General features: G+C 49.5%; 2 protein-coding genes across 2 annotated transcripts in view; one reads left to right on the top strand and one right to left on the bottom strand.

The window, feature by feature from the left end:
- The first annotated feature begins 59 nt into the window (after nucleotides 1-59).
- On the top strand, nucleotides 60-25,245 carry MFSD14A (major facilitator superfamily domain containing 14A). Its single transcript, XM_066247608.1, has 12 exons — nucleotides 60-301; nucleotides 4,988-5,083; nucleotides 11,096-11,158; nucleotides 11,884-12,011; nucleotides 13,568-13,682; nucleotides 16,486-16,704; nucleotides 16,957-17,070; nucleotides 17,634-17,705; nucleotides 21,843-21,955; nucleotides 22,845-22,942; nucleotides 23,485-23,645; nucleotides 24,096-25,245. The coding sequence occupies exons 1-12, from the start codon at nucleotides 218-220 to the stop codon at nucleotides 24,300-24,302; spliced, it is 1,470 nt and encodes a 489-aa protein (XP_066103705.1). The 5' UTR covers nucleotides 60-217; the 3' UTR covers nucleotides 24,303-25,245.
- SASS6 (SAS-6 centriolar assembly protein) overlaps nucleotides 24,472-27,605 on the bottom strand; it is a 29,000-nt gene continuing 25,866 nt past the window's right edge. The window contains exon 17 of the mRNA XM_066247607.1: nucleotides 24,472-27,596. Within this exon, the coding sequence (XP_066103704.1) occupies nucleotides 27,502-27,596 (95 nt within the window). The 3' untranslated portion in view covers nucleotides 24,472-27,501. The remainder of the gene's footprint in view (nucleotides 27,597-27,605) is intronic.

Raw genomic sequence — 27,605 nt, 5'->3', positions numbered from 1 at the left:
GCGTCACGGAAGCGGGGCGGCCGGCGTCACGGGGCGGGGCCGGGCGGCTCGTCGCCGATCGCACGATGTGACGCGCCGCCCGAGGCAGGCCGGGCCCTGAAGATGGCGGCAGGCATCCCGAGCGGCTCGGCCCGGCAGTAGTGGCGGGACGGCACTCGCCGCGGGGGCCGGCCGCCCCGGAGTGGCTGCAGCGGCGCCAGGACTCGACGATGGTAAAATGACCCAGGGGAAGAAAAAGAAACGGGCCGCGAACCGCAGTATCATGCTGGCCAAGAAGATCATCATTAAGGACGGAGGCACGGTGAGCGTGGTGCCCGCCGGGCGCCCCCCGGGGCCCAGCCGCCCCTCCAGCCCCGCGCCGCCGCCTGGAGTGGCCGCCGGTCCGCCCGCCCGCCGCGGGGCCGCCGTCTCGCTCCCGGTCCCGGCTCCGTGGGCTTCCCTACCCTGCCCGGCCTGCGGCCTCCGGGGCCCGCGCTCGCTCGGGGAGGAGCCGCCGGCCTCGCCGCACCTGCTGACCGCGGCCCCGGGACCGGGGGGCCGGGCCTGGCGCACGTGCGCCCCCGCGGGTGCAGGGGACCCGGGCCCGCGCGCCCGGGACAGCGCCGCCGCTCTCCATATGCTGCTCCTCCGCGGCACCTGGCGCGGCCCCGCGCGGGGCCCGTGCGCCCGCTCGTCCCCGGGGCTGGGGTCCGCCCTCGCCGGCGGGCCGGACCGCTCCCCGCGCCCCCCGCGTCCCCGCACCCCTGCGTCCCCGCGCACCGCGGCGCGGACCCCAGGCCTAGGCTGGCACAGCAGCCCCTGCTGTTCTCAGAGCACCTTGTGTGTCTCCGTGTAAAAAGCTCTAGGACTGACCACGGCCCGAGGACCGGAGGGGGACACCTGGAAAGGAAGACAGATCGAGGGCGAGAAAGTTTTGCTTTTTAGAAACAGTTTTGTCATCACAGTAAACTTTACGCAGCGCGCTGTAGTTAACCAGCAGGGGACGTAGGGTTTTTAATTGAGAACCACTCGCCCAGACGCTTGGAGGCTGTCATTTCTCCGTTTGCTACGCTTTCCGGTCTTGCTCGCCCTCTTTGATAACTCCGTTCCGAAGCAGAACGAGAAGGGGGAAATTCGTGTTTCAGTTTGCCGGGAAGTGTGCAGAAATGCTCCTTTTACCCCATCTTTGGTAACATTTTGTGGCAGCCTCTATCAGTTGAGTAAGCCACCACGGCAGATTTGCTGAATTCGTTTGAAATAACTTTTTTTTTTTTGACATTTCAGAACACGGTTCAGTCTATATGCTAAAATTTAGATAGCTTGGGAAACGTGTAACAATTTCAGTATGTGCTTTTGGTTAACTGTCAGATTTCTTAGATGTCATAGAGTTGACATTTGGTGATAGAGGAAACTGTAATTCAAGTCATAAGATCTTTTTTGTTGTGCTTGGTTAATTAAAGCATGACTTTGATTAAATCAGGTGTGGGTAGGTAGGCCTGGCTCTTCTGACCAATGTGGTAAAAAACAAAACAAAACACACCCCATGTAGAAAGAAATAGCTTTAAAAGTGTACTGGCTGACTTGTCAACCACAGGGACTTAGTAAAATCTACATATGCAAGCAGCACAGGCCTGACTTTTATAAAGCAAGTAATATGTAAGATCAGTATTTGTAGAAGTTAAGAATGAAGCTGTGATTAAGCAACACCTTCCTTTTTCTTGTCCATTTCAGTTTTGTTTCCTCTTTGGGGGTTTGATTCACTTAACAGATGCTTTCATCGCAAACCCTATGAGATTATTTTTTATCTTGTTGTTTATCAAAATTGTGAATTCATAGCTTGCTTTTGGACACAATACCATTTTTACACCAGCAATGTTTTTAAACAGGCACAGAGAAGAAATGAAAACTTTCTGGAGGGCTGTGAGTGGGGGATGTTCTCCTTTACCATCTTAGGTTGCAATCTGTACTCTAAGAGCTCTGGACACCTCTTTAGAATAGAGGCTTTATTTATGCTTGGAACCCTGTGTAGTGCTTGGATATGTGAATTTAAAGTGGTAAAAGACACATTTAAAAATGTGTGTGCTAACATATTCCTAGATGGTTTTTGTTGTAATTTTATTTGTTCCTGTATATAACTGGGATGTTTATATTTCTACGTCAGGGTAAATCTTTGCAGGGTTTGTATTTTAATCCACTCCAGCCGTAAGTGAAAAAGAAACTCTAAAACTTTTATGAAGTCACACACACATGATCTTAAAATGACGTTTTGCCTTTTGGCCTCTCTACTTATAATTGGTCAGACTACCACCAATATGAACATTTTCAAGAAACAGAGTAAAATTGCCATTTGATGTTGCTTAGTTCTTCCTGTGTGTGTGTGTGTGTGTGTGTGTTTCACCAGCAGGTGGATTCATTCAGAGTCCAGGGTCTGAGGCTGTAGGGTCGCATAGGTCAGGCTCTGGACAGTGGCTCACATTCCTGCCCAGTGGTGCTGAGCTGACCCCTCCAGTCTTTTTTGTTAGTGTTCAACAATGTTAATAAAATGGTTTGGCTTTATTCTTCTGCTAATGACATCTTTGTAAGCCTGATCAGCTCATTTTAACATTTATCAACATGATAAAAGAGTTGTTAATGGTTTGTCTAAAAGTTAGGACAGATTTATTATAGTTTTTAACAGTTGAAAGAAGGGAACACTTCCAAATGAACCAGGCCATCATAAGTTGCTAAATGTTTTTCTTTTCTCGAAATTCTGTTTCAGCTGGCTCTGGAGCCAGGGTAAGCAAGCCTGTGGGTTGTCTTTGAGTAGTACACGGTTAAGGTAAATGACGTGAACTTGTGTGATTCTGCAGAGCAGGGCAAAAGTAGTTTTACAGTTGTTCATATGGAAAATAACACAAGAATAACTACAAGAATGAACTATTGTGCATACTCGCAGCTGTAAACCTGCCTTCGCCCACCCTGTGTGTCAGGAGCTCTTTTCTTGGGCCTGTTCACCCTGAGGTTGTTTGCATAGTTTTCTTTGACATTTTTCTAGGGAGACTTCCAAAGTGGTCCATACTTCTCAAAAGTTTAAGAATGGTTGTTAACTTCGAAAACAACATAATTCACTAGGGAATAATTCCACAGGTTAAGATCAGTAACTATTTATTTAATCTGTTCTATACCATTTCACTGATGAAATACTATGACATTAACATTATCATGAATTTGCTTTTTGAAGTACCCATATCTAGAAATAACAGCTTTTAGTTCATCTTAATGGATGTAACATTTTGACATATCTGTTACTTAGTGTGGATCATTTAGGACAAATGAATACTTTGTTTTTTGTGTGTGTGTGTGGGGGGGGGGGTTTAGTTTCAGGTGACCAAGGTGGGGATTGGACATTCATATGCCTTGCGAAATGCTCACCACAATGAGTAATTAGTCCTCATCTGCCACCTTACATAGGTGTTAACAATATTATTGACTGTATTCCCTCTGCTGTACTCACATCCCCGCCAGTCTTTGTAACTGGCAGTTTGTATTTCTTTATCCCTCTAGTCTTTTTTTTTCCCAGTCCCCTAGCCCCGCTCCCATCAGTTCTCTGTGTAGTGCATTTATTTGTTTTGTGTGTTTATTTAGTGTTTTAGATTCTAAAATAAGCAAAATCATATGGTATTTGTCTTTCTCTGTCTGATTTATTTCACTAAGTGTAATCCCCTCTAGGTCCATTTATATTGTCACAAATGGTAAGGTTTCATTCTGTTTTATGGCTGTGTAATATTGTGTGTGTGTGTGTGTGTGTGTACACATGCATCTTCCTTATCAATTTGTCTGTTGATGGACACAGGTTGCTTCAGATCTTGGCTATTGTAAATAGTGCTACAGTGAACATCGGGGTGCATATATCTTTTTGAATTAATGTTTTGGATTTCTTTGGATAGACACCCAGAAGTGGAATTGTTGGGTCATATGGTAGTTCTTATTTTTAATTTTTTGAAGACCCTCAGTTTCATTTTCCGTGGTGCATTCCCACCAACAGCATGAGGGTTCCCTTTTTCCACATCCTTGCCAGCTCTTGTTTGTTGATGTGTCTTTGATGGTTTTTCTAACAGGTGTGACGTGATATTTCATTGTGGTTTTACTCTGCACCCTCAGATCTTTTCGTATGTCTGCTGGCCTTCGTGTGTCCTCTTCAGAGAAATGTCTGTTCAGGGCCTTAGCCCAGTTTTTTAATTTAATTTTATTTTTATTTTTTTATTATTTATTCATTTTAGAGAGGAGAGAGAGAGAGTCAGAGAGAGAGAGAGGAGAGAGAGACAGGGGGGAGGAGCTGGAAGCATCAACTCCCATATGTGCCTTGACCAGGTAAGCCCAGGGTTTCGTACCAGCGACCTCAGCATTTCCAGGTCGATGCTTTATCCACTGCGCCACCACAGGTCAGGCCTTAGCCCAGTTTTTAATCGACTGTTTTTTTGGTGTGGAGTTGCATTAGTCTCCTACGTATTTGGATAGTAACTCCTCGTCGGATATATCGTTAGTGAACATCTTCCATTCAACAGGCAGTCTTTGCATTTTGTTAATGGTTTCTTTGTTGTGCAAAAACTTTTTCGTTTGATGAAGTCTCCAGTCTCTTGTTAGATTATCACATATTAACAGATCGTTCATAAGCATTCCTGTTAGAGGCTGAGCCAAAGGGTTATATTTGTATTATCAAAAATAGAATTTTCCTTATGGGTTTTTTAAAGTCTGTTTTTTTAATATGATCTTTGTTTTGTGAATACAGTTTGGGACTGCACCTCTGATGGATTGAACAGCATACAGCATTTCACATGTGATTTGGTAAAATGACTTTAAAACTAGATAGAGAGCAAGTCATGAGTTACTTTGTTGGAAGTACCACCTGAAAAAACTAAAATTGAGGAAAATGAAATAGGCCTAGAGAAGCAGATTTTTAGTCCTGATATCTCTGATTTTGTGCACTGTTAACTTTTTAAAAATCTGTATTTTTTTTTTTTTTTTTTAGCCTCAAGGAATAGGTTCTCCTAGTGTCTATCACGCGGTAATCGTCATCTTTCTGGAATTTTTTGCTTGGGGATTATTGACAGCACCCACTTTGGTGGTAAGTAATCTGTTTAACTTATTCAAAGTCTCTTTTCCACAGTGTCAGGGTGGGGGGAAAACAGGCCTTTTTCATTTCCATGTGGGGCTAATTCTCCCACTAATAGAGTCAGCCCCTCCGTCCTGTACTGTACTGCTTGCATCGTCCATCTAGCCTCTGTCCCCCACACTGGTTGGGAGGGTGTGGGCAGGTGGACGTGGTCAAGCAGCAGCTCACCCTCCATGGAGCTAGAAGGAAGGGGAAGTCTTTCTCTTAAAAGGTATGATTGGGGTAAATGTGCAGCTTACCAGATCCCAAAAAAACCAGAATGTTAAGGAAATATACTCCCTATGTTTTCATGAGTTTGTTCGTTGTTACACATAAAAGGCTTTCAGAAAGGCTTATAAATAAATTGAATGATCATATTAAGTAGATTGAAGTATTCTAAGAAAATCACGTTCCCTGCCTGACCAGGCGGTGGCGCAGTGGATAGAGCATTGGACTGGGACACAGAGGATCCAGGTTCAAAACCCTGAGATTGCTGGCTTGAGCGCAGTGTCACCAGCTTGAGCGTGGGATCCTAGACATGACCTCATGGTCGCTAGCTTGAGCCCAAGGTCACTAGCTTGAGCAAGGGGTCACTCACTCTGCTGTACCTCCCCCCCCTTCCGTCAAGGCACATATGAGAACGCAATCAATGGAACAACTAAGTGGCACACAAAGAATTGATGCTTCTCACGTCTGTCCCTATCTGTCCCCCTCTCTCTCTGTAAAAAAAATCATGTTCCCTATTTCTCGGCATATTATTATATGACCATATAATCATTACCGTGTCTATATACAGTGCCCCTTGACAGGGACTTTGAATAAACAGGGCACATGCAGGGTGCTGCCAGAACAAGGCTGAGGAGAAAAGACAGCCTCAGACATGCCGTTCCTTCTGCACTAACCCCACACTGGGCTGGGCGAGGTCCCCGGGCAGTGCCAGGTCTCTGGGGCATCTGTGGGAAGGCTGGTGAGGGTGTATATTGGGTAGGGGCTGTCAGCAGCTCATTTACCTGCAGTGGGTCACCAGCTTTACAAAAAAGGATTTTCAAAGTAAATAAAAGCATGCTTTTAAAATTGATCTTGTTTTAGTTTAATAATTTCTGATCGGGATTTTTTAAACGTGAATTGACACATTTCCTGCTTTCACAGTCCCAGGTACACTGATGTGGAACTTCTTCAAATGATGCAAGTTCATTATGACATTTGCAACTTCATTATATTGTAACAACCCAGTGTCAGGCTGCCTGGGTGCCTGGTCGCACACTTCTATGCAAGCTTACTTGGTGTTGCAGTCCGCGTGTCTATAACCTGCCAGTGCAGCGTGTAAATCTGTCCAGCAGCTCACGGTCCTGTGGTTTGAAGTTCTGAGCTTCGTAACAGTAAACAGTCTGTGTGTGTTCACATCATCGTGGGTCGCATGGGTCCTGGCACAGCCCTGAGCACTGGAATGCATTATTCCTTTCATCCTCAGAACCGCCTTTGAGTGGTGGGGTAGTAGACACAGTACCGATGAGAAAACTACGGTTTGGAAGAGATAACCACTTGCCTGCTACTTTGATGGTGACCCGCAGTGCTGGCGTTTGAGCCCAGGCCCGCCCTGGCCCAGCGCCCGAACTCAAGGAAGGCGATTGGGAGTGGCACCGTGTCCAGGGAGCTGGGGGCATGGGCAGCCCAACACTAGCCTTAGGAGAGAGATAAAAATGTTGGGTAAATTGTTAGCAAGCCGTCAGAAAAGCTCCTGTGTGCCACATTCTGTCATCGAGGTCTGAAGTGTGTATAGCCATTTTTAAAGTTTGCTTCTAGCTTCTATTTTTTAGATACATCAGTCAAATTTTTGTCTAACTTTAATATTTTTATTCTTACCTGGACAAAGGGAAACTGTTCTTTTTAAGAACAAGGAAGGAATTCAGTTCTTAAACATAAAGACCTATTTATTAGTTCAGCTTTTGTAAACATGGGAAAACTAACTTTGTGCTTAGTATGTTCTTATTTCTGTCAATTAAAAAATGGATAGTACCTACCTTTGATTTTTCTCTCTTTTTTACTTTTTAAAATACCGAATTCAATTCTGGTCAGGAAAATGAAAGGGACTTAATGTTTCCTTTTTTGGCCGGTATGACTGCATTTTTTTGAATAATTGCTGTAACATTATTGCCAATTATTTGATTTATAGCAAGACTCCCCCCATGGTGGTTGTGTTACTCTTAATTCCTCTTTGTTCTTTTAATTTTTTGTGTTTTGTTTGTTTTTGAGAGAGAGGAAGCAAGGGTGAAGGGGGGGGGGAGAGAGAGAGAGAGAGGCATCAACTTGTTCCACCTAGGTGTGCTGTTCATTGCATCTTATAATGCCTGGGCCGGGCTCGAGGGCGACCTCGGGGTCGAGCCAGCACCCTCGGATCCAGTTGGTGACCCTGGGGTTGAGCTGGTGACCTTGGCACTCTGGAACAGTGCCCTATCCACTGTGCCACCAGCCAGGCCCCATTGGTTCCTTATTCTTGAATTTAAAATGGCACAGTGGGGAGTTACAGTTACCAGGGAGAGCTGTCCTTGGTACCTCAGCCTGACTCTATCTTTTTTCATTTTTACTTGATTGTATTTTTAAATTCAAACATCCTCTCTGAAAAGTGAAATACTAGTGAATAGTAAGCACACAGTTCTATTTTCCTAGCTGTTACACATTTTTAAGTGATTGCTGTTTCTGCCCCCATTTCCTCGTGTGTGGTGGGGAAAGCCCGGGTGGGCAGGGCCCAGGCGGAGCCTCGGTGGGCTACATGCTGGGGGCTTGGGCCCTGGGCACTTGGACTCGGGGGCCCCTGGGCACTGGAGCAGCACGGTTGTGCAAGGGAACACAGGTATCAGTCTGTGTGTCTGTGTTCCTCTCTCTATAAAATACATAATGCTTTCTCTATAGTTAGAGAGGCAGGAGGAATGCGTGCGGTGAACCTCAGCGACAGGCAGTGTGTAAGGACAGACTTCCCACCCCCCAGGCTGCTGGGAACAGCGTGAGGTGACGGAGCTGGCCTCAGGGCAGGCTGGCCCTGCCCCAGCAGGACGACCGGCTGTGGAGGCCAGTGCCCGTGACCCCTGCATGGTGGTTTCCACAGACCTCCCTGTAGCCTGTCCTGTGGGGATCAGTGCCCAGGGGCAGGCTGGCCCTGCCCCAGCAGGACAACCGGCTGTGGAGGCCAGTGCCCGGGACCCCTGCACGGTAGTTTCCACAGACCTCGCCGCAGCCTGTCCTGTGGGGATCAGTGCCCAGGGGCAGGCTCAGGCTGTGTAGTTTTCAGAAGTGGTGTTTTGGTCCCTGGTATATATCGCTAGTTAAGGACTGAGTTTTGAGCTCTTTGCTTGCCGGTTTGAGTTGTTGTTGACCTTGCTGGCAGCCTGGTTTTCAGCCCGCGCGCTGGGCTGCGAGCAAAGGCCGACTTCAGGGTAGAAGGCACCAGGCAGAGCACTTTGATCTGGTTTAAGTCTGTTAACCTTTAAACATTCTATTTTTGTCTTATGTGTTTTGAAACTGATTATGAATGGTGCCTGCCCCAGAGGCAGAGCATAACGGTCATTTAAAGGGGAAAGGAGGGCGAGGGTATAATTCACTGTGTGTGTGTGTGTGTGTGTGTGTGTGTTAACTACCTCTTTCGTAACTATCAAAATGTATAGTTTAAGTGTCAGCATTTTAAATTGCAAAGATTTTTTTTTTTGAGTTAATTCATTTAACAGATAACCAGACCAGTCTTAAGACATTAGCCTACCTGTGGTGGCGCAGTGGATAAAGCGTCAACCTGAAACGCTGAGGTCGCCGGTTCAAAACCCTGGGCTTGCCTGGTCAAGGCACATATGAGAAGCAGTCAATGAACAGCTAAAGTGAAGCAGCTATGAGTTGATACTACTTGTTTCACCACCCCCCCCTGTAAAAATCAATAAATAAAAATTTTTTTAAAGGACATATTAATTATAAATGTTTGGTTTTGGATTTAGGATAGCTTTTAGTATGTAAAATAAATGGAAAACTAATAACTTTTATTTTTTACTTCGTGTGGTTGCAGTTATCTTTGATTAAAGCCGAAGAGCTCAGAGAGCGCTGCACTCTCACAGAATACAAAGAACAGAGGCTGAGATCTAAGGGGGGAGCCAGGGAGGACAGGGGAGTCGCCACCAGCAAGGGGATTTAAGTTAACGACAGAGAAGAATTTTACACCGAAAAACACTTTGAAGAACTAAGTCTGGCACTTGGGGAGGTTAGGACTGTATGAGTGTTCGGTCAGCGATCACTGATTTGCTTAAATAACATATTAGATAAAGAGAGTTAATGACAGTAGGTCTAAGGATCTGTCTGTCATGCTAAGAAGTGACTTCACTTTCTTGACCAACCTGTGGTTCCAGAAACACTAGCCCACTGTCCGATGGGCCAGGCCGCTAAGTGTAGTCCCTCGTGGAGCCAGGAGCTGCCCTCGGCCTCCTGCCGCCTCTGTGTGAGTGGCTCCCGTCCTTTGCTGCAGAGATGGTCCTGAGGTACTTGGTAGTTTAAGGACACTTTACCCTCAGAATTGTTTAAGGGTTTTTTTTAAAGATTTTATTTATTCATGTTGGGAGGAGAGGGGGGAGAGAGAGAAGGGGGAGGAGCAGAAAGCATCAACTCTCATATGTGCCTTGACCGGGCAAGTGCAGGGTTTTGAACCGGCGACCTCAGCATTCCAGGTTGACACTTTATCCACTGCGCCACCACAGGTCAGGCTGTTCTTGAAACACTTCATTTCTGATTTTCTGAATGTTTACGTCTGAGTTCATTGTTGAGAAAGTTCTAGTTCATGGCAGAAGTAGAGTCACTGGAAAGGGGGGTGTTCTAACCCTTCTGAAGGTCTTTCCCTTCAAGGTGTGAGGAGGTACATTGGGAACAAGGGGAGTCCGCACCTTTCCCGTCCCCACGTTGCCGGTCTCTGCTGTCCTGTGGAGGGATGGGTGGCACAGCAGGGAGGGACGCCCCAGGCAGGCAGGGCCGTGGCCGCCTCTGCCGTGGGGACGTTACCGCCCTCGGAGTGTGTGGCTGCACAGCCCCTGCGTGCAGGCTCGACAGTTGTAGCTGCCACTCGTTTATTGTGACCCTTCCTCCAGCTGCTCTCTAAACCAGCGGGCACACGTGGTTCACCTGCTACCTGGTGAGCACGTGATGCCACCTGCTTTGACACCAGGCCTTGGAAAGGGCAGGATGACTTGTGAGACGTTTTCATAGGCTGGGACTTGTTTCCTTACTTTATGACCTTAGTAGCTGCATGTCGGTGAGTTACACGTGGGACGCCCCGTGGTTAGAGCACACGGCCTTCAGACCTGGCTTCTGGTGGTCACTCTCAGTTCTTTTTTTTTTTTTTTTTTTTTTTTTTACAGAGGCAGAGATAGACAGGGACAGACAGACAGGAACAGAGAGAGATGAGAAGCATCAATCATCAGTTTCTCGTTGGGCGTTGCGACTTCTTAGTTGTTCATTGATTGCTTTCTCACATGTGCCTTGACCGCGGGCCTTCAGCAGACCGAGTAACCCCCTGCTGGAGCCAGCGACCTTGGGTCCAAGCTGGTGAGCTCTTTGCTCAAGCCAGATGAGCCCGCGCGCGACCTCTGGGGTCTCGAACCTGGGTACTTCCGCATCCCAGTCCGACGCTCTATCCACTGCGCCACTGCCTGGTCAGGCGGTCACTCTCAGTTCTGACACTGTGTGACCATGGACAAGACATCAGATTGTGTATATATCAATTTCTAACAGGGTCATCGTGAGGAATTAAAAGAGAAAACGTGTGCAAAGTGCCCAGATCGGTGCCTTGGGACAGAGGAAATGCCCTATGGGTGTTTGGTAGTTTTAGTATTTATTTACTGACATGTTTAGGGTCATACAAGGCTGACAATTTATATGACAGGGACGTTTTAAAATGTAATATAGAAGTTTTACTGAAACTAAAATGCAGCATGTGATTTTTATTCTGTTTTTATTCTTTAGGTATTACATGAAACCTTCCCTAAACATACCTTTCTGATGAATGGCCTAATTCAAGGAGTGAAGGTAGGCTCAGTCCTGTACACACGTACGTGCACACGTGTGCGCGCACCCATACACTTAACATACTGGCACCCCGTGCAGTTCTACCGGTCGGGTTAGCTAGTGGACTAATCCCCTGTGTTAATTTTTATAGTTAGAGCATATCTGGGGGAATTAAGTTTCTAAACTGACTGAATTTTAAATATAACTTGACTCGGATATCACCAGCTGTGTGATGATGACATGTCACGGCAGACCGTCCCGTGTTGCGTGTGCTGGCATGTTTATTCCAGGATCGGAAAGCTTGCAATGCCAGCACGAGTAGAAATTAGGGAGAGAGAACTGTGTCAGCAACGCAGAAATAGCAACTGTATCAGAAGGGCAAAGTCTGGATTAGTCTGTATGTTCTTTCCTCTTGATTTCATTTGACCAACAAATTTTATAAACCAATAAATAGCGATGGATATGAAAACAGATCATTAACATTCTGTCCTTTCCGGAATCGCTAATGGGGAGTCACGGGGGTTGAGAAGCCTTTGGGACGTTTCCTATTTAATACACAGCCAGTCCCTGCAGGTTAATCCTGGGCGGTCCTGGAAATTAAACATTACAGACAGGCAGTCAGTTCTGGACGTAAAGTTTGGTGATGCACTTATTTTAGAAGCAAACTTGTTTGGAATGCCTCTGCACCGTAAGAGGACTCCGTTTGGCTCACCGCTCTGCCCGCCCGCTGTCTCCGCCCCGTCTAGGGCCTGCTGTCCTTCCTGAGCGCCCCGCTGATCGGCGCGCTCTCCGACGTCTGGGGCCGGAAGTCCTTCCTGCTGCTCACCGTGTTCTTCACGTGCGCGCCGATCCCGCTGATGAAGATCAGCCCCTGGTACGCAGCCGCGGCAGCCGGGGTCCACACTTTCTCTCCTGTGTTTCCCTTTCCGGCTGGCCTGTCTGTGGTTTTTGGTTTTATTCTTAGTTCTCTGGCACAGCCACAAGGGCCCCCACCAGTCCTGGTGCCGCGTGGTAGGCAGGGTTCAGACTAGACTCTGCAGGGAGCGTGGATGCCGGCCGGCCTGCCCGAGGCCCTCAGAGCTCGAGTGTCACCGGCATTTGAGGGACTGGATCGGTTGCCACCTCTGTTTTGTTGTGCAGAATGTTAAAAACACACAGTCTATCATCATCACCTGTGTGACTTAGGAATAGATTTTGCGATGTATCAGTAAAGCCCAAGTAATAGTTGCTTATGGTCAAGGAAACCGAGTTCTGTCTCCTGGTGAGAGAGGCCTGGACTTCTCTCTGCTCGGCTGTCACTGCTGTCCCCTCGCTGTCCAGGAGGCATGACAGAAGGACCCGCGGAGGGCGGTGCTCCACCTTCCTCTCGGGGGACAGCAGGGCTTCTGCCCACCCGCTGCTGGGCCCTGACGGCAGCCACATGCTGCGGGCTCCCTGCCGCTGGGTGACAGCAGGGCTCCTCACTGAGGACGGGGCGGAACGGAGGGACAGCTCACAGAGAGAAGGGTTCCCAGGTGGGAGAGCCCAGCTTCAGGGTGGCTTTGTTCACCCTCGGACTCACATTCTGTTCCACTGAGTTTTACGTGGGTCAGTTCCTCGTAGAGGGGCTGCTTCCGTGGCGTGTCTAGAAAAGCCACACGCATACGCGGGATAAGGCCTCCCTCAGCCCAGAAGACCAAACCCTCTGTGCTTGTGACACAGAGAAATGATCGCCCAGATCTCGGGAACAAACAAAGCACTTGCTGTGGAAAGCAGTGTGCCAGTAACAGTGAGAACAAAGTCCTGGTGGAGTGATGTTTTGAAAGTTCAAATGATCACATGTGATTTTAAAAGCCAACCATCAAAGTTGGCTCTAGAAACTTTGTATTCCCAGCATGTGTTTTGGAATCAGATAGCTTTTTAGAATATCTTTTGTTCACTTTCTACAGGAACTATTGTCAATCTTACCTATAAACAATGCCGTACAAGTGTTTATAACACGTAGGTGTTCTACGTGAAGACTGAGTTACTTGTTTTGCCAAAATTTAAAAAGCTAATTTACAGAAAGACATCTAGTTCTATCTATAGGCTGAAAGTAAATATAGAGTAAGGCATTCCTCAGTTTTATTTACTGAATTTTGTTTTTGTGCTAGTGCTGCTAGGAGGTAGTATGGTTGATTTAAAATAGACTTTGTTGCTGTTTTAAGTAGACACAACAAAGCCACTTAAAAATTCAACAGTTTGGTAAAGACTAACCAGAATCCATTATGTGACACTTGGTGTTCCTGCATGGAGCCAAGGTGGTAGTCGAGGGCCCCCCCTGCCCTGTGCTTCCTAATGGCCTGGGCCTTGTTGGTGGAGGGGCCATGGTGCTCTAATCCCTTCCCGGGGGCGGGGGGCTAAGGTAACACCTGTTCTCACCGTTTCCTGTCGGCTCTCCTTCCATCCTAGGTGGTACTTCGCTGTCATTTCTGTGTCTGGGGTTTTCGCGGTGACGTTCTCCGTGGTGTTTGCGTATGTGGCAGATATAACCCAGGAGCACGAAAGAAGCATGGCCTACGGGCAGGTACGTGTCGGCTCAGTGCCTTTGTCTCTGCTGAGAAGCGCCATGTTTAATTATCGCACACAGGAGCGCAAGTCTTTGCATGACAAAGGTTTCTTTTTCACATAAAACCCATTTCATAGTGAAATCATCCCGTCAGACTGCACTGAGCATGTTTTGAACAGAGCTGTATACATACTGATACTTCTATTCAGTAAGCATTTGTTAGTCACACACATCAGGTTTGAAGTTACAGTAGTGTTTTTATAATATTAAAGTTCTTCTGAAGAGAATACTAAAACTAGGGAGTTATTTAATATGTCATGAGTTAAAAATTACTAATATTTAAGGGCTAATCTAAAACCAGTAGGCTGGCGTCTCGCTCAGAGGTCAGCAGGTCTCTCTGTGCCGTTGTGGGCCCCGCGTCCTCTCTCCTCTTCTGGTTTTGCCTCTTGTGTGGGTTTACACCCCTTAAAGTGCAAGAGCCCCTTCAGCTGGCTGAGGCCGCAGGTGCTGTTGGGTAAACTGAATAGTTGACTGCAGTTCGGTCTGTTAGGACTAAGTAATTAAATCTGCACAGGGACACACAGACAGCCGGTAGAACAGCGATGAGCCTCAGCAAACACGGGACAAGCATCTTGTGGTAAACGACCGAGTGAGTGTGTGAGGCCGCATCTTCGTTTTCTGAGAGACACTCGTTGATGCGAAGGACACGGCAGCAAAGGACCATGGGAGTGCGAGGTTTGGGGAAGGCAGGAAATACCCAACGTGGGAGCCTTAGAAAAAGAACTAATGATTGCAGTTGTAGATTTAGAACATTTTTTAGAGTTTGAGACAGACTGCTGACATGCTGGAGCACAGTCTCAGGTTCTCCTGGAAACAGTGAACAATAGGAAATTGATGGCAGCCAGGAGTTTTTCACAGCTTTATTGATATATAATTTACATGCCATGAAATTCATCCTTTATGTGTCTAGTTCAGTGAAGTTGAATAAATTTATATAGTTCTGCAGTCATGACCACGATCCAAAAACAAAATCCAAACTTTGTTTTTGCTGAAGTAATTTGTCAAAGCCAGGTCTTCGGAACTAGTCATTTTAAACCTGGAAGCTTTTATGTATTAAAGGCATCTGTTACCAAATCAATTTAAATCTTCTACAGATAATGGGGTGCAGGTGGTGGGGAGCAGTGATCTGTGTGGTCCTTGTCACTCTGACCAGAAAGACTTCCCTGCTGCCTGGGAGCGCCGTGGAGGAGGGACATGGCCCGGAGCACCGGCCCTTGCGTCCCTGGGACCCCACACTCCCTGCCCTGCCCTTGGAGGAGGGACATGGCCCGGAGCACCGGCCCTTGCGTTCCTGGGACCCCACACTCCCTGCCCTGCCCTTGGAGGAGGGACATGGCCCGGAGCACCGGCCCTCGCGTCCCTGGGACCCCACACTCCCTGCCCTGCCCTTGGAGGAGGGACATGGCCCGGAGCACCGGCCCTCGCGTCCCTGGGACCCCACACGCCCTGCCCTGCCCTTGATGGGGCCGCTGCTCACTACTGGCCCTCCGGTCCCTGCGCCCCTCCCCACCCAGGCGTCCCCGAGACGGCAGCTCACTGTACTGAATTTGCTGGGCTGTCAGAACATAGCGCACCACAGTCTGGCTGTGGCACATTTTCATCAGCCCGGAAAGTTCCCTGAGGCCAGTGTCACCAGCCCCGCTTCACCCCGACCTCAGGCACCCAGCAGTCTGCTCTTCATAGCAACGAAGTAACGCAGGAGGGGGCCCTTCGTGTCTGGCTTCTTGTACTTAGCACAGTCTTGGGAGGCTCGTCCGTGTCTGTTGCCATGTTGTTTCTCTGCATGGGATACACTGCCTCCTCACCGGAGGGCTGAGTGGCTGACAGCTGGATGTTTACAGTTACTGCAGTCGTGTGTACTTGGCAGATAACTGACCTTTGGAAACAGAATTGCTTGTCTTGAGCAGTTACTCATGAACAGCTAGAAATGAGCTCTGCTGTGTCCTGTCACTACCCCTCCACAGTCAGGGGTGCAGGGACAGATGGGGCAGGGACAACCACGCAGGCTCCCGCTCACCAGCAGCCCTCTCTGCGACGGCTGCAGGCCGTGGGCTCCAGTCCGGCAGTCACAGCTGCTGGTTGCAGGCCATAGTGCCTGGGGCTGTTTTCTCGTGTCCTCTCCACTCTGACCTGTGGCTGTCCCTGTCTTGAGGAAAGGACGTCCCCAGCATTGTAGAGACGTGGATAGAGGGCCTGGCACCTGTCACTCCCCGGCCCTGGCACCAGCAGGATGGCCACGTGCAGGGGCTGGCCGCTGGCCGCTGAGGTAAACCTCAGGTCTGCGCTCTGTTGCAGCCGGCCTTAAATATGTGTCAGAGGAAACATTCACTTAGCTTTAAGCCCCCAGGACCTTGGACTTCCCCAAGCACGTGTTTACAGAGCCCTGGGGGGCCGTGGGGGGTCCTAGGGACAGCGCCCGCCCGGCCTGTGCGCTGCTCCACCAGCCTTCTGTTTAGGTTTTAATCCATTTTGCCCATGCGTTGGTCGGTAGAATTTATTTGAACAAGCGCCTCTTGGAGGCTGTTCCTTAGATTCCGGTTCAGGTGATGGTTCTTCCTGAGGGAGAGGGCTGGGGAGGCAGAGCAGGGAGTCCTGGAGGAGCAGCGGGGAGGAGGAGGAGGAGGAGGGAGGCCATGGGGCGGCGGGAAGGCGGAGGGAGCTGCGGAGGGAGCTGCGGAGCAGCCGTCCCCACCGCGGTCTGCGGAGGGCAGAGGGACGTCCAGCCTCCCGGCTCCTCACAGTCGCCTGCGGCGTGTTCCAGGTTTCAGCAACATTTGCTGCGAGCTTGGTGATCAGCCCTGCCATCGGCGCCTACCTGGGACGGGTGTACGGGGACAGCCTGGTGGTGGTCCTGGCCACAGCGATCGCGCTGCTGGACATCTGCTTCATCCTGGTGGCCGTGCCGGAGTCGCTGCCGGAGAAAATGCGGCCGGCGTCCTGGGGCGCACCCATCTCCTGGGAACAGGCCGACCCCTTCGCGGCAAGTCCGGCCTCCCCTTTGGGCGGGAATGCACGAGCGGGGACTCGCGCAGGAAGGTTTTGCTGGCGTGGTTCTTTGGGGAAAATATTTCAATGGTTTTTAAAACATTTTGAAATACTTCTGAGCACAGTATGGGGAGGGTGACGTAAACTAAGGACACGTAGGAGTGTGTGTGTGTGTGTGTGTGTGTGTGTGTGTGCGCGCGTGCGGGGTCCAGAGTGTGCGACACTCACAGCATCGCTCTCGCTGCAGTCCCTGAAGAAGGTGGGCCAGGACTCCATCGTGCTGCTCATCTGCATCACGGTATTCCTGTCCTACCTCCCGGAGGCCGGCCAGTACTCCAGCTTCTTCCTGTACCTCCGGCAGGTGAGCTGCCGCATGGCCCTGTCCCTGTCCCGTCCCCATCAGCACTGGAGGGCGCAGCGCTGAGCGTGGCTGCGGCTAGGACCGCACAGGCCTCTGGGGGTGCGCAGTCTGCTCAGCGGCTCCCGGCACCATCCATCTCCCCGTGCGCTGGGCTCCTGCTCCCCTGCAGGGAGAAGAGTCTGCCAGGTGACGGTGCTTCCCCCAGTCAGTGTCCTGGTGACTCCAGCCTTCGCAGGGCAGGCTCGGGGCTCCTGGGCAGAGCACAGATACTTACTGGTAAAATGGACGCTGGGTGCTGGGTAGCTGTCTCCAGTTTAGTATAAATGAAGGCATTTAGCCCTATTTAACCTAAATTAACTGGGGTATCCGTTTTCCATGTTAACACTTGCCACTTTGGGCTTAGTGAAAGCCAGATTCTTTCTCTGATGAGTTCTTTGGTTGTAAATGAGTATTTTGGTTTTTTCCTGGCCCAGTTAATGTTCGTGTACAAGTCGCTGTGTTAGTGTGGTATTTGCTGTGCTTTTTAAAATTGATTAATGTCACTTTCTCTGGACACCTCCTAGATAATGAAGTTTTCACCCGAGAGTGTTGCAGCGTTTATAGCAGTCCTGGGCATTCTGTCCATTATTGCACAGGTGAGTGTCGTTCGCGTCCAGAGCAGCCGTGGGCCCAGCTGGCAGCCCGGTGGAGTCGCTCCCCAGCATGGGGTCTGTGGGCTGGAGGGGCGGAGACTGAGTTGTTAGGTGGCGAATGTTGGTCAGATTCTGGGGACTGACATGCATCAATCAGATGGTTTATTGACAGACACTAGGGTGTATGCCTGTATACAGTAAGAAGTTTTATACTCTGTTCTTACCGTCATTCAGCAAATCTGGACCCTTGACCACAAGGCAGACCCTGGGGAGACAGCAGGGACTTAGGGGCGGGTGGAGGACAGGCGCCCTGCAGCAGGGACCCGGTCACACCAGGGGACTGCCCGGCGTGAGGGCGGGGCCCGGGGGCAGTGTGGGGACAGGAAGTCTGAGAGGTGGAGGGACCGGTCCTGGGCCTGGCAAGGTGGCTCCGCTCTGACCCGCAGGAGAAACAGGAAGGAAGTGGGGGGGGTGTTGGGAGAGGGCAGTCTGTCTGAGGAGGGGGAGTTTGCATTTTCCCAGGCTTTGCGGTTTCCTGGCCTGCAAGCTGTCTGCTCCACAGAGAATTCCAGCCCTGGGGGAACTTGTCCCACTCGAGTCTGTCTGGGGAAGGCCCCCCCCACTCCCGGCCCATTGGCTTGGCTTTGTTGCCCTTGCTGACAATCACGCTTCCCCAGCTTGCTGGGAGAAAGGGGAAAGGAGAGCCCTTTAACAGCTGGACTCATGAAAGTTCTCCGTGTCTTAGTGGGGTGCTCCCTACAGGTGTTACCACCTGTGAGTTTTGGGTGGGTTTGGCGATAACCCTCGCATTTCAGTTCTGTGCCGTGCCTCCTCCGCGCCCCGCCCACGCATGCACACGGCACTTAGTGCTGTTCCCGGCTCCCTGGCCTTCCGGAAAGGGCTCTTCCATCCCAGGGGACCTCGCTGCCTGGTTGTAACCGAGAGAACACGAGGGGAGACAGACGGACTCGTCTGGGCGAGCTGGGCGGTGCAGCCGACCTCCAGTCCGGGCCAGGGCCATGCTGGCTGTGGTGTCTCTCTCAGATAGTGCTGGGGTCGGGCTTGCCAGTGTTCCGTCTCAGGTGGGAGAACAGGTGGATGTGCACGACAGTGATTGGCAGCTTAAGGGCACGAGTGCCTCGCCATCCTGAGCTGCCCGTGTGCCTGCTGTGGCACTAACCTAGTGATAACCTGGAGATGTCAGGAAGTGCCCCTGCTTGGCAGGTGGCGCCTGGACGGGGGCACAAGGAGGGCCGGTCCCCAAGCGCTCAGCACGGAGGGCAGTCCTGTGACTGCAGGGGGCTGGGCAGCGGCCGTTCCCCTCAGGGTTGCAGCCCAGGAAGAGGCACGGTACCAAGTGTCCATTTCACTCGGGCCTGCCTAGAAACGTAGTTCGGGGTGTAAAGTTATATTTTTAAAGAGAAAATCAGCAGGTGTTCACAAACATGACTAGGAGGAGCATATAGTCTGCGTGCACCGATACTGCCTTCTGATGTGATGACATGAACTGCAGTGTTGACACTAATAGGGAGCCCCGAGGATTCTTGTTTACCTGGAGCCCTCAGTTGAGAGCAACCGTCCCTGGTGTCCTCCAGCCTCCTGCCCAGCAGCTGCTTGTCGCTGCCACACGTGCCCCTCTGCTGTCTGCACCCCTCCCTCCCTCCTCAGTGCCCCCTTCTGAGTCCCGTGTGACTTGGGCGCTGCTCTGCTGTTGGGCAGACCTTACCTGGGTACTTCCGGTGGCTTTGTCTCCGTGCACCGTGAGGTCAGGGTTGCCTCCATTTGTCCGGGTCCCCGACCTGCACCATGTCAGCACCCAGCAGGGCTAACTTCGAGGTCACTTTTTTCCCACAGTGTTTTGAAAACTTGAAAAGTCAGTAGTAAACATGTGAGAATTAGGGGGGTTTACATGAAAATATGGCTGTGTAGTGTCCCCCCCCCCCCCCAGTCGTTGGCTCTGGTAACTCCGGACAGACACACCTTCCAGGGCAGCCTCATGGGGCCTCCACTCCCGTTTGCGGTCGGCCCCACCCCCTCCGGGCCCAGCAGGCGAGAATCCCTCACCTTTGCAGTAACTGAACACTCACATGCAGCTGGTGCTCTCAGCGGGCGCTCCACATGCTGGTGGTCTCACCGGCTGCTGCAGCGTCCAGCCCGATGGCCAGCACGAGCTCCTCTGACGTGACACTGACCTGCGCCAGCCTCGCCCTCCCTCCCCCCCGCACTCCCTCCTTCAGCGCATCACCCGCCTTGTTGAGCCAGCACTCGGTGTCACCCTTGGTCCCTGTCCTCCTCACACACCCACCCCCCAGCCCAGCACCGGGTCTCCGTCTCCTCCACCCCAGCACATGCTGATGGTGGCCTTCCTCACTGTCCCACACCTCTCCACCCGTCTCCCCACAGCGCCGTCACCAGTCAGCAGTCGTTTTTGTAAAGTGGAATTCTAAACAGATCCACTTTGCAACACGAATCAATTCTAGACCTGATCTTAGACTTGACGTAGTCTCCTTGTCCTCCGTCCTCTGTGCTGAGTACCTCCCCTCCCAGGGGTCTCCCCCTCCCAGAGCACCCTGCCCCCCAGACACTGCCCTGTTTCCTTCGTGGCCACCAGAGCCTGGAAGTCGCTTCTTAAATAAGCGTGCTCGTGTCCATCTTCCCTCCATGGGGAGGTGACTGCCGACTGACCAGTATGCTGACCTGCATAGGTCACTGCCCTCGGACCGAGGAGAGTTGGCCATAGTAGGACCTTGGCAGTGTTTGTTGAGTGACTGACCAAAGCTGATGTCCGTTAACTGTTAATTAGCTGGGTCATCTTGGTTAAGTCATAAGTCATCTAATCTAGTTATACCAAATTAAGGGACACTACAGTTTCCCCCTCTGTTTTATATACATAGTATATACTAAGTAATTTGTTCATTATTACTGAGAATACTGTGACACACAAAACCAGACGTGCTTTCTGTGAACACTTAGGAGAGTTCGTGCCTGGTGTGTCCTTGGAGACAAACCAGTGTCCCCAGGGGGAGTGCGCGTTGGCGGGAGGGTGCCCCTCGCTGACCATTTCCTCTGCGTGGTCCCTTGTGGTTGTGGTTGAAGAGTCTACCCAACAAGTCCCACCCCTCTTGAATTCAGTCTTAGGCTCAGATGATTTAAGGGGAAAATTGGGAAAAAAGCTATGAGTCCTAATTGTTTTAAGAATCCTTTGCTTTTTTCTGGCTTATTATGATTAAATGATTAATTTCTTAAATGACTATCTTGGTTTAAAGAATTTTAACCTTGGTGATTGTGCATTTAGTGTCAACAGTCCTCAACAATGATTTCCTTAATTTCATTTCTTCTTTGCTGGACTTGGCAGCTGCCTTGTGTGCTATATGTGATACCTTCACTAGAGTAGCAAAAATGTTTTCCAATGTCCCCAAATTACTGCAGAATTTGTTAGCATTGAACAAAAGGTAGGAAAACCCAGCAGCTCACAATAGTGTTTACTGAGTGCCTGCCCTGTGCCAGGCAAATGCGAGCCCTTGGTGGGAACGTGGCAGTTCTGAAGGAGCTGCTGGTGCTGCCACTTCGTAAGGGCTCAAGTCAGGGAGTGACTCGCCCGGGGCCACAGGTGCAGCCGGGGTCCAGGCCCTTGGACATCACACTGTCCCTCTGCACCTACGTGGTAAGCTGACTCACTGTTTGGAACGCGGCAGGGCGTCACCAGTCCATTAACTTACATGAAGGAAATATGACTGTACTATTTAGGTTTTCTTCAGTCCAGGGAATAAGCATTTCAGAGTAGATTGGACCTATAACTTCTTAAAGTTATTACTTCATAGGGACCTCCAAATCATTAGTCAGAACACTCTGACCCACTGTCGTACCTTCTGAGAAAGCACTGGATAAAGCTCACCTTCCCCGTGTCATTGCCCGGTCCCCTGCCTCTGTCTCTCAGCACGGAGCCTGTCATCCCCACTTCCAGCCGGGACTGACGGTCTGATAGATTCAGGGCAATTATTGCTGACAAGCCAAGATGTGGGAAAAGGTAACAACCTATAACCTTCTGTTTACAGGTTGAAAGAAGTCACCAAGTATTGTTTTCTTTTTAGTTGTAAAAACTGACTGTATTCTGACAAACCGTATTGGTCTCTTTTCCAGACTATAGTCTTGAGTTTACTTATGAGATCGATTGGAAATAAGAACACCATTTTATTGGGTCTGGGATTTCAGATACTACAGTTGGCGTGGTATGGCTTCGGTTCAGAACCATGGTACGTATACTTATTTTAATTTTCTTAAAAATGTTGGTGTGTGCTTTTCACTTTGAGGTATAATTGGCAGTTACTGTAATGATTTGCTTCTTGAGTCTTAAGAGTTCAATTTCTTACTGTGCATTTTTCCTCGCGAACTGTATAATCACACCTCTCCCTGGGTATTTCAAGGGTCTACGATGGCCCGAGCACAGAAAGCTGGCATTTTAAAGGCTCAGTCACAGGTTGGGTTTCTGAATCACATTATTGAGCCTTTGAATCGCTAACGAGCATTTAATTTCTAATTTATCGTTATGAAAAAGCCTGTAATCCCATGGCAACTGGGCCCTGAAAGTGTTCTTTAGCTTTGTTTTTCTGGTTAAAAAGAAAAGGTTGAGTAACACCAGTGACCATTCTCGATGGCAAAGCAAAGTCTCAGAGTCCAGTCATCTGGTCCCCCGGGGAGGGGTGGGGATGGGGTGTGAGGTCGCCAGCATCCACCTGTCCTGTTCACTGGCCTGCACGGCCACTCTGCTCATGTCCCACCTGGCCGTCCACACTGTTTGCCTGGACTTGGTGTCTGCTGGACGCTTGTTTTATAGTCTAGCTTCCACAAGGAGTTGCTCACAGACATGTTTCTAAGACCAGGAGCATCTGAATTTTGAGCAAATCAGTGGTGTCCACACTGATTCAGAAGTCGGTGGGGACCTGGTGGAGACCTGGCAGGAGTCACTGGCTTCACAGGCCTGGGAACAATTCATGTCCCTTCTATTTGTACGCTGCGTTCTTGTCCCCATAGGGGCGGGGGGGGGGGGCCTCGCAGGACCTGTGACTGTCCCAGCAGCAGTCACGCGGTGCCATCTGACAGCGGGCACCATCCTTGGGGCTGAGCCATGTTCCTCTGCCGCAGGATGATGTGGGCTGCGGGCGCCGTGGCCGCCATGTCCAGCATCACCTTCCCCGCCGTCAGCGCGCTCGTCTCACGGACTGCCGACGCCGACCAGCAAGGTGCGTGCCGGGACTCGTGATAACGGCACAGGGCTCCAGCCCTGCTCGCCCGGACTCTGGCCACCACACACCCACTGACATGTGTTTGCTCTGGTGCACTGGACACGTGTGGGGACACGTGTATCCCGTGACAACCTCACGGTTCCGTGACCTAACACATGGCAAACATTTCTGTAGCCTGATGCCCTATGGTGGGAACATCTAATTCTTGAAATGCTAATGGTTCTTTGAAAAGGGTATCTATCTAGTCATAAAGGGGTGTCACAAGAGTGGCAGTGTGGCCACCTGGTGATAAATGAGGAAGCAGCAAGCTACATTTTAAATTTGGGAACGTCTTGACAGATCTCAAGAAAGGGTCTGGGTCTGGCTGGGGACTCTGGGGACGCACTGTCAGTCGTTCTCGGGAACTCACATCTGGTCCCAAGTGGGGACCCCGTGCAGGGAAACACAAGGCTTTGCGTGCTGTCAGGGCCTTTTGGTGGTAGCAGTGCTGGCAGGGCGGACAGCTCCGCGAGGACTGAGCACCCCCGTCCTCACCGCAGGTGTCGTTCAGGGCATGATAACGGGCATTCGGGGGCTGTGCAACGGGCTGGGGCCCGCGCTCTACGGCTTCATCTTCTACATCTTCCACGTGGAGCTGAAGGAGCTGCCCATAGGGACAGACCTGGGGACCAACGCCAGTCCGCAGCACCGCTCGGAACAGGTAGGTCTCCGCTGACGAAGGCTGTGCTGGGACAGTCTTCCCTCTAAAGTGACACGTAACTCAGGGGCTCTGTGTGACTCGGGCCTGGAGGGGCCACTGTGCACCTCTGTCCTCGTTTGCTAGGCTCCCCTCGTGACAGTTCAGCCTAGGAAGGGCGACGTCACCTCAGCAGATAGCTTACTCCCTGGTCCCCGTTGAGCCGAGTCGGCAGCGGGTTCCAACTGAGACACGGCTTGGGCTGCCTCTCACATCACAGCAGCACTCGTTTGCCACCCGTGTCCCTCGAAACATAGTCACTGGTCTGGCTGCCTTGGTGAACGTGCTGCTTGGTTTTCCCACTGAGCACCACACGGGCTGCTCAGAGCGGCTGCTGGCACTGAGACGAGCACGCCCTCCGACCCCGAGCAGGGAGTGCAGGGAGAAACCTGACTGTCCCTCTTGCTTCCTCAGAACTCCATCATCCCCGGGCCCCCTTTTCTCTTTGGAGCCTGTTCGGTGCTGCTGGCTCTGCTGGTGGCCTTGTTCATTCCGGAACACACCAACCTCAGCCTGCGGTCCAGCAGCTGGAGAAAGCACTGCGGCGGCCACAGCCACCCGCACAGTGCGCAGGCGCCAGGCGAGGCCAAGGAGCCCTTGCTCCAGGACACGAACGTGTGACCAGGCGCGGCCGGCCGCCCTGCAGTGCTCACGCACATTCCACTCCACCCCGTGCATTGTCGGTGGCCAGCGTGTCTGCACGGACTCATGGGAACTGAGGAAAGAGCCGGACAGCTTTCCAAAGATGTTACACTTTCTTTTGAGAAGAAAACTTGTTTTTTAGCACCAATTTCTTGCCACTAAGCTGTTTGTTTTCTTATACACATCCTTTAATTAAAACTATATATGTGACTTCTTAGATACTAGCAACGTCTCTGCTGCCATTTCCTTCAGGTGTTGAGCTTGAGCTACTTAAGCTGACTCGCAGCCAGACAGCAGGGAGGACAGTGCGGACCTTTTGCTTTTAACCCCGGGAAACCTCAAGGCAGGCTCCATCGTGGTCAGGTCTTGGTCAGGAATTCAAAGCCTTAATGCAGATGCACTTAAGAAATGGCGAGTGAACCGTGTGCATTGAAACAACCCTTAGACTGGACTGAATCTCAATCATGTTTCAAGCTGGTCTGGAGTAATGAAACATTCTTCACTACTGGTTTCTAAACAGATCTCAACCATGTGAGGTTCCATTAAGTTGGGGTGTGTAGGGCCTCTGACTCGAAACCCTGGCTCGGGTCTGCCCCCCAGCTCCTCACACCACTATTCTTTTAACGTTTGCATAATCATAACCTCAACACTTGAATACATAACCTAGATAGTCAAGCTGGTAGCCTTGAAAATGCCCATGTGATGTCTGTATGTAGATAAATATATATAGTGGCCTTCCGGACTGTCACCGTAACACTTTATTCACAGAGCTAATGTTTGTCCTAAATTTTCAGGACCCTAGAAGAGAGCTTTATACAATTACTGATGTGAATTTCTCTAAAGTGTATATTTTTGTGTCCAGTTATATTATTTAAAAAAGTGTTACTTTGTAAAAATTGTACATAAAGTATTGTATAGTTTACACTGTTTTCATCTTGTGTGTGGTTATTGCTTAATGCTTTTTAAACTTGGAACATTCATTTATGGTTAAATAAGGTCTTAAGAGAAATGTAAATATTCTGTTAATAAAATTAAATATTTTAATGATTTTTTTAAAAAAAAGAAAGTCTTGATCTGTGATTCCCTCCCTATAGGGCTTGTTCTGGTTTTGCTACCATCATTATTACAGAAACCAACCAACGCTTTATACTTTCTGTCTTTGAGTCCATTAATTTTCCCTCACTATAAAATACACTTATAGGAAGACAAAAAAAAAATGAAAACTTAGTCTACAAGTTAAAGTAATTTTCTAAGAAGAGATGTTGTAGGTCCTTTTTGTTTTTATATACTGTTTACATGTTCTCCCAAAATATTAATACTTACTAACCAAGCTCAAAGAAATACATGAAATGCAACGTTTTGATTACTAACACATGTACACTTCACACTGCAGAACAATCTCAATGTTGAAGAGGTAGAGCAAAGATTTAGCACACTCAGAAGTCCGTACATGTCCAACTAATACAAAGTGATTTCTAACCTCCCTCTTAGAAGTGGTCATTTTCCACATGTTGATACAGAAAAGAATAGCTCTATTTAAAACAAAAGCTGCCCGTACACCATCCCATCCAAAGCTGTCCATATACGCTTTGTAATCAGAGGCTGCTTCCAGGCGGTTTGTGTGGTCAAGCAGCTGTAACCAAGTATTCTTCCCAGTACGCACCGCTCACAAAAATTAGGGGGTCGGGGACAGGCAGATCCTCCAGGACTTTCCGCCTTTTGTATGGTGCATGTCCACCAATGAAATCAAGGTTGGTTTTGCATCCCTTGCATAATCGAACAACTTTCTCTGATTTGTTATTTGCTTTTCTAATGTTCTTGTTTAATAAGAAAAATCAAATGCTTTATCACTTCATATTCATTTTGAAATATCTCCTAATTTTTATGAGCAGTATAGTATATACACACGAGGACAGAACCACATGTAAAAAGTCACTGCCAACAGTGGTTACTAAATGTGACAGACTCCCCAGTTTAGGACGCCTTGCAGTTGCCAGCAGTGTCACAGAATAAGACTCAATATGCCCTCATTAAAAAAATTAGCAAAAATTCTGTCTCACCACAGAACTGTTGCTATGTCATTATCTTGAAATGTCTCTTCGTGTGTATAATATGGTCCTTCAAAATAACTTAAAAGATTAAATGAACATTAGCAATACCTGCAAATAAAACTGAGATTTCTTAAGAGAAGACTACTCTTGATTGGATGGTTATCAACAAAAAAATGGGCCCTGTGATTCTGGGTGAATTTTTAAAAATCACCTACTCTTTTCCAAACTTCCTACTCTTGAAACTTACACAAAGAAAGTTTTAACTTCTAGCAGTTACTGATTTTGCCTACTTTATTAAGCAAACGTTAAAATAAACCCATCTGAAATTATAAAATACAATGAGTCTTCATGATGTTCTTTTGTACAGTAATTTTTAAAACAAAATTCCACTAACATAAGTTTAACTGCATAAACTAATACAATCCCAACCGAAAGAGAAAAACTGGGCGGGTACGGACTTTCAGGAAGCAATGAGGGCCATAAGCTTTGTGGCTCCAGTGACAAGCACTGTACACCCAATCTGGTCGTGGAAACACAGTCCCTTCTACAATAAGTCTACCAGAATGACTTCATAGACGACTCGGCAGCTCACTGAAAGGTGCCTCGGAAGATACTGGCTCTGAAGGACTCAATCCGAGGACTTTTCCCTTCATTACCAATTACCATCGAGAATAGACATCTTAGATAATCACCTTCCCTCATCATTCTTAGGTGGCAAATTTAAACTTTTATTAGCAATGGAAATGGTAAAATGAATCATTAGCATTCTTTGGTCTCCCATTATGTCTGCAAAGTGTTAATTTCCCCAGGTTGTCGTGATTAGAAAGTCCCTTATAAAGATCAACTCGTACCTTAGAACTTGTAAGCATTTCTAAGGATGAGTTTAATAAAATTCTCACTACTGTTCTGTAAAACACCATGTTCACAAACTAAAGAAGGTCCCTGACTCGGTCTCTCTGGTCCCCGGTACAAATCCGCTCCGCTCGTCTGTCCACCGTCAGGGCCGGCCGGCCGTGCTCAGAGACCCACAGGACCCACCGCCATTGGGCAGGCCACTGACCCCTCTAAACCGCCTGGAGGTCGGGCCCGCACTGAGGAGCAGGGTGCGGCCAGGACTAACTGCTTGGTCACTGCCCAGGGAAGTAGGCCGAGGCGGCGGGAGGGGCCCCGGCCGGTTTGGAGGACGCCTGCAGTGCTCCCAACGTGCTGTCCTTCTGGTGGTCTGCAAACG

The sequence above is a fragment of the Saccopteryx bilineata genome, chromosome 11, assembly GCF_036850765.1.
Source record: "Saccopteryx bilineata isolate mSacBil1 chromosome 11, mSacBil1_pri_phased_curated, whole genome shotgun sequence".
NCBI classification, from domain to species: Eukaryota; Metazoa; Chordata; class Mammalia; order Chiroptera; family Emballonuridae; genus Saccopteryx; species Saccopteryx bilineata.
This window is presented reverse-complemented; position numbering and strand designations above follow the sequence as displayed.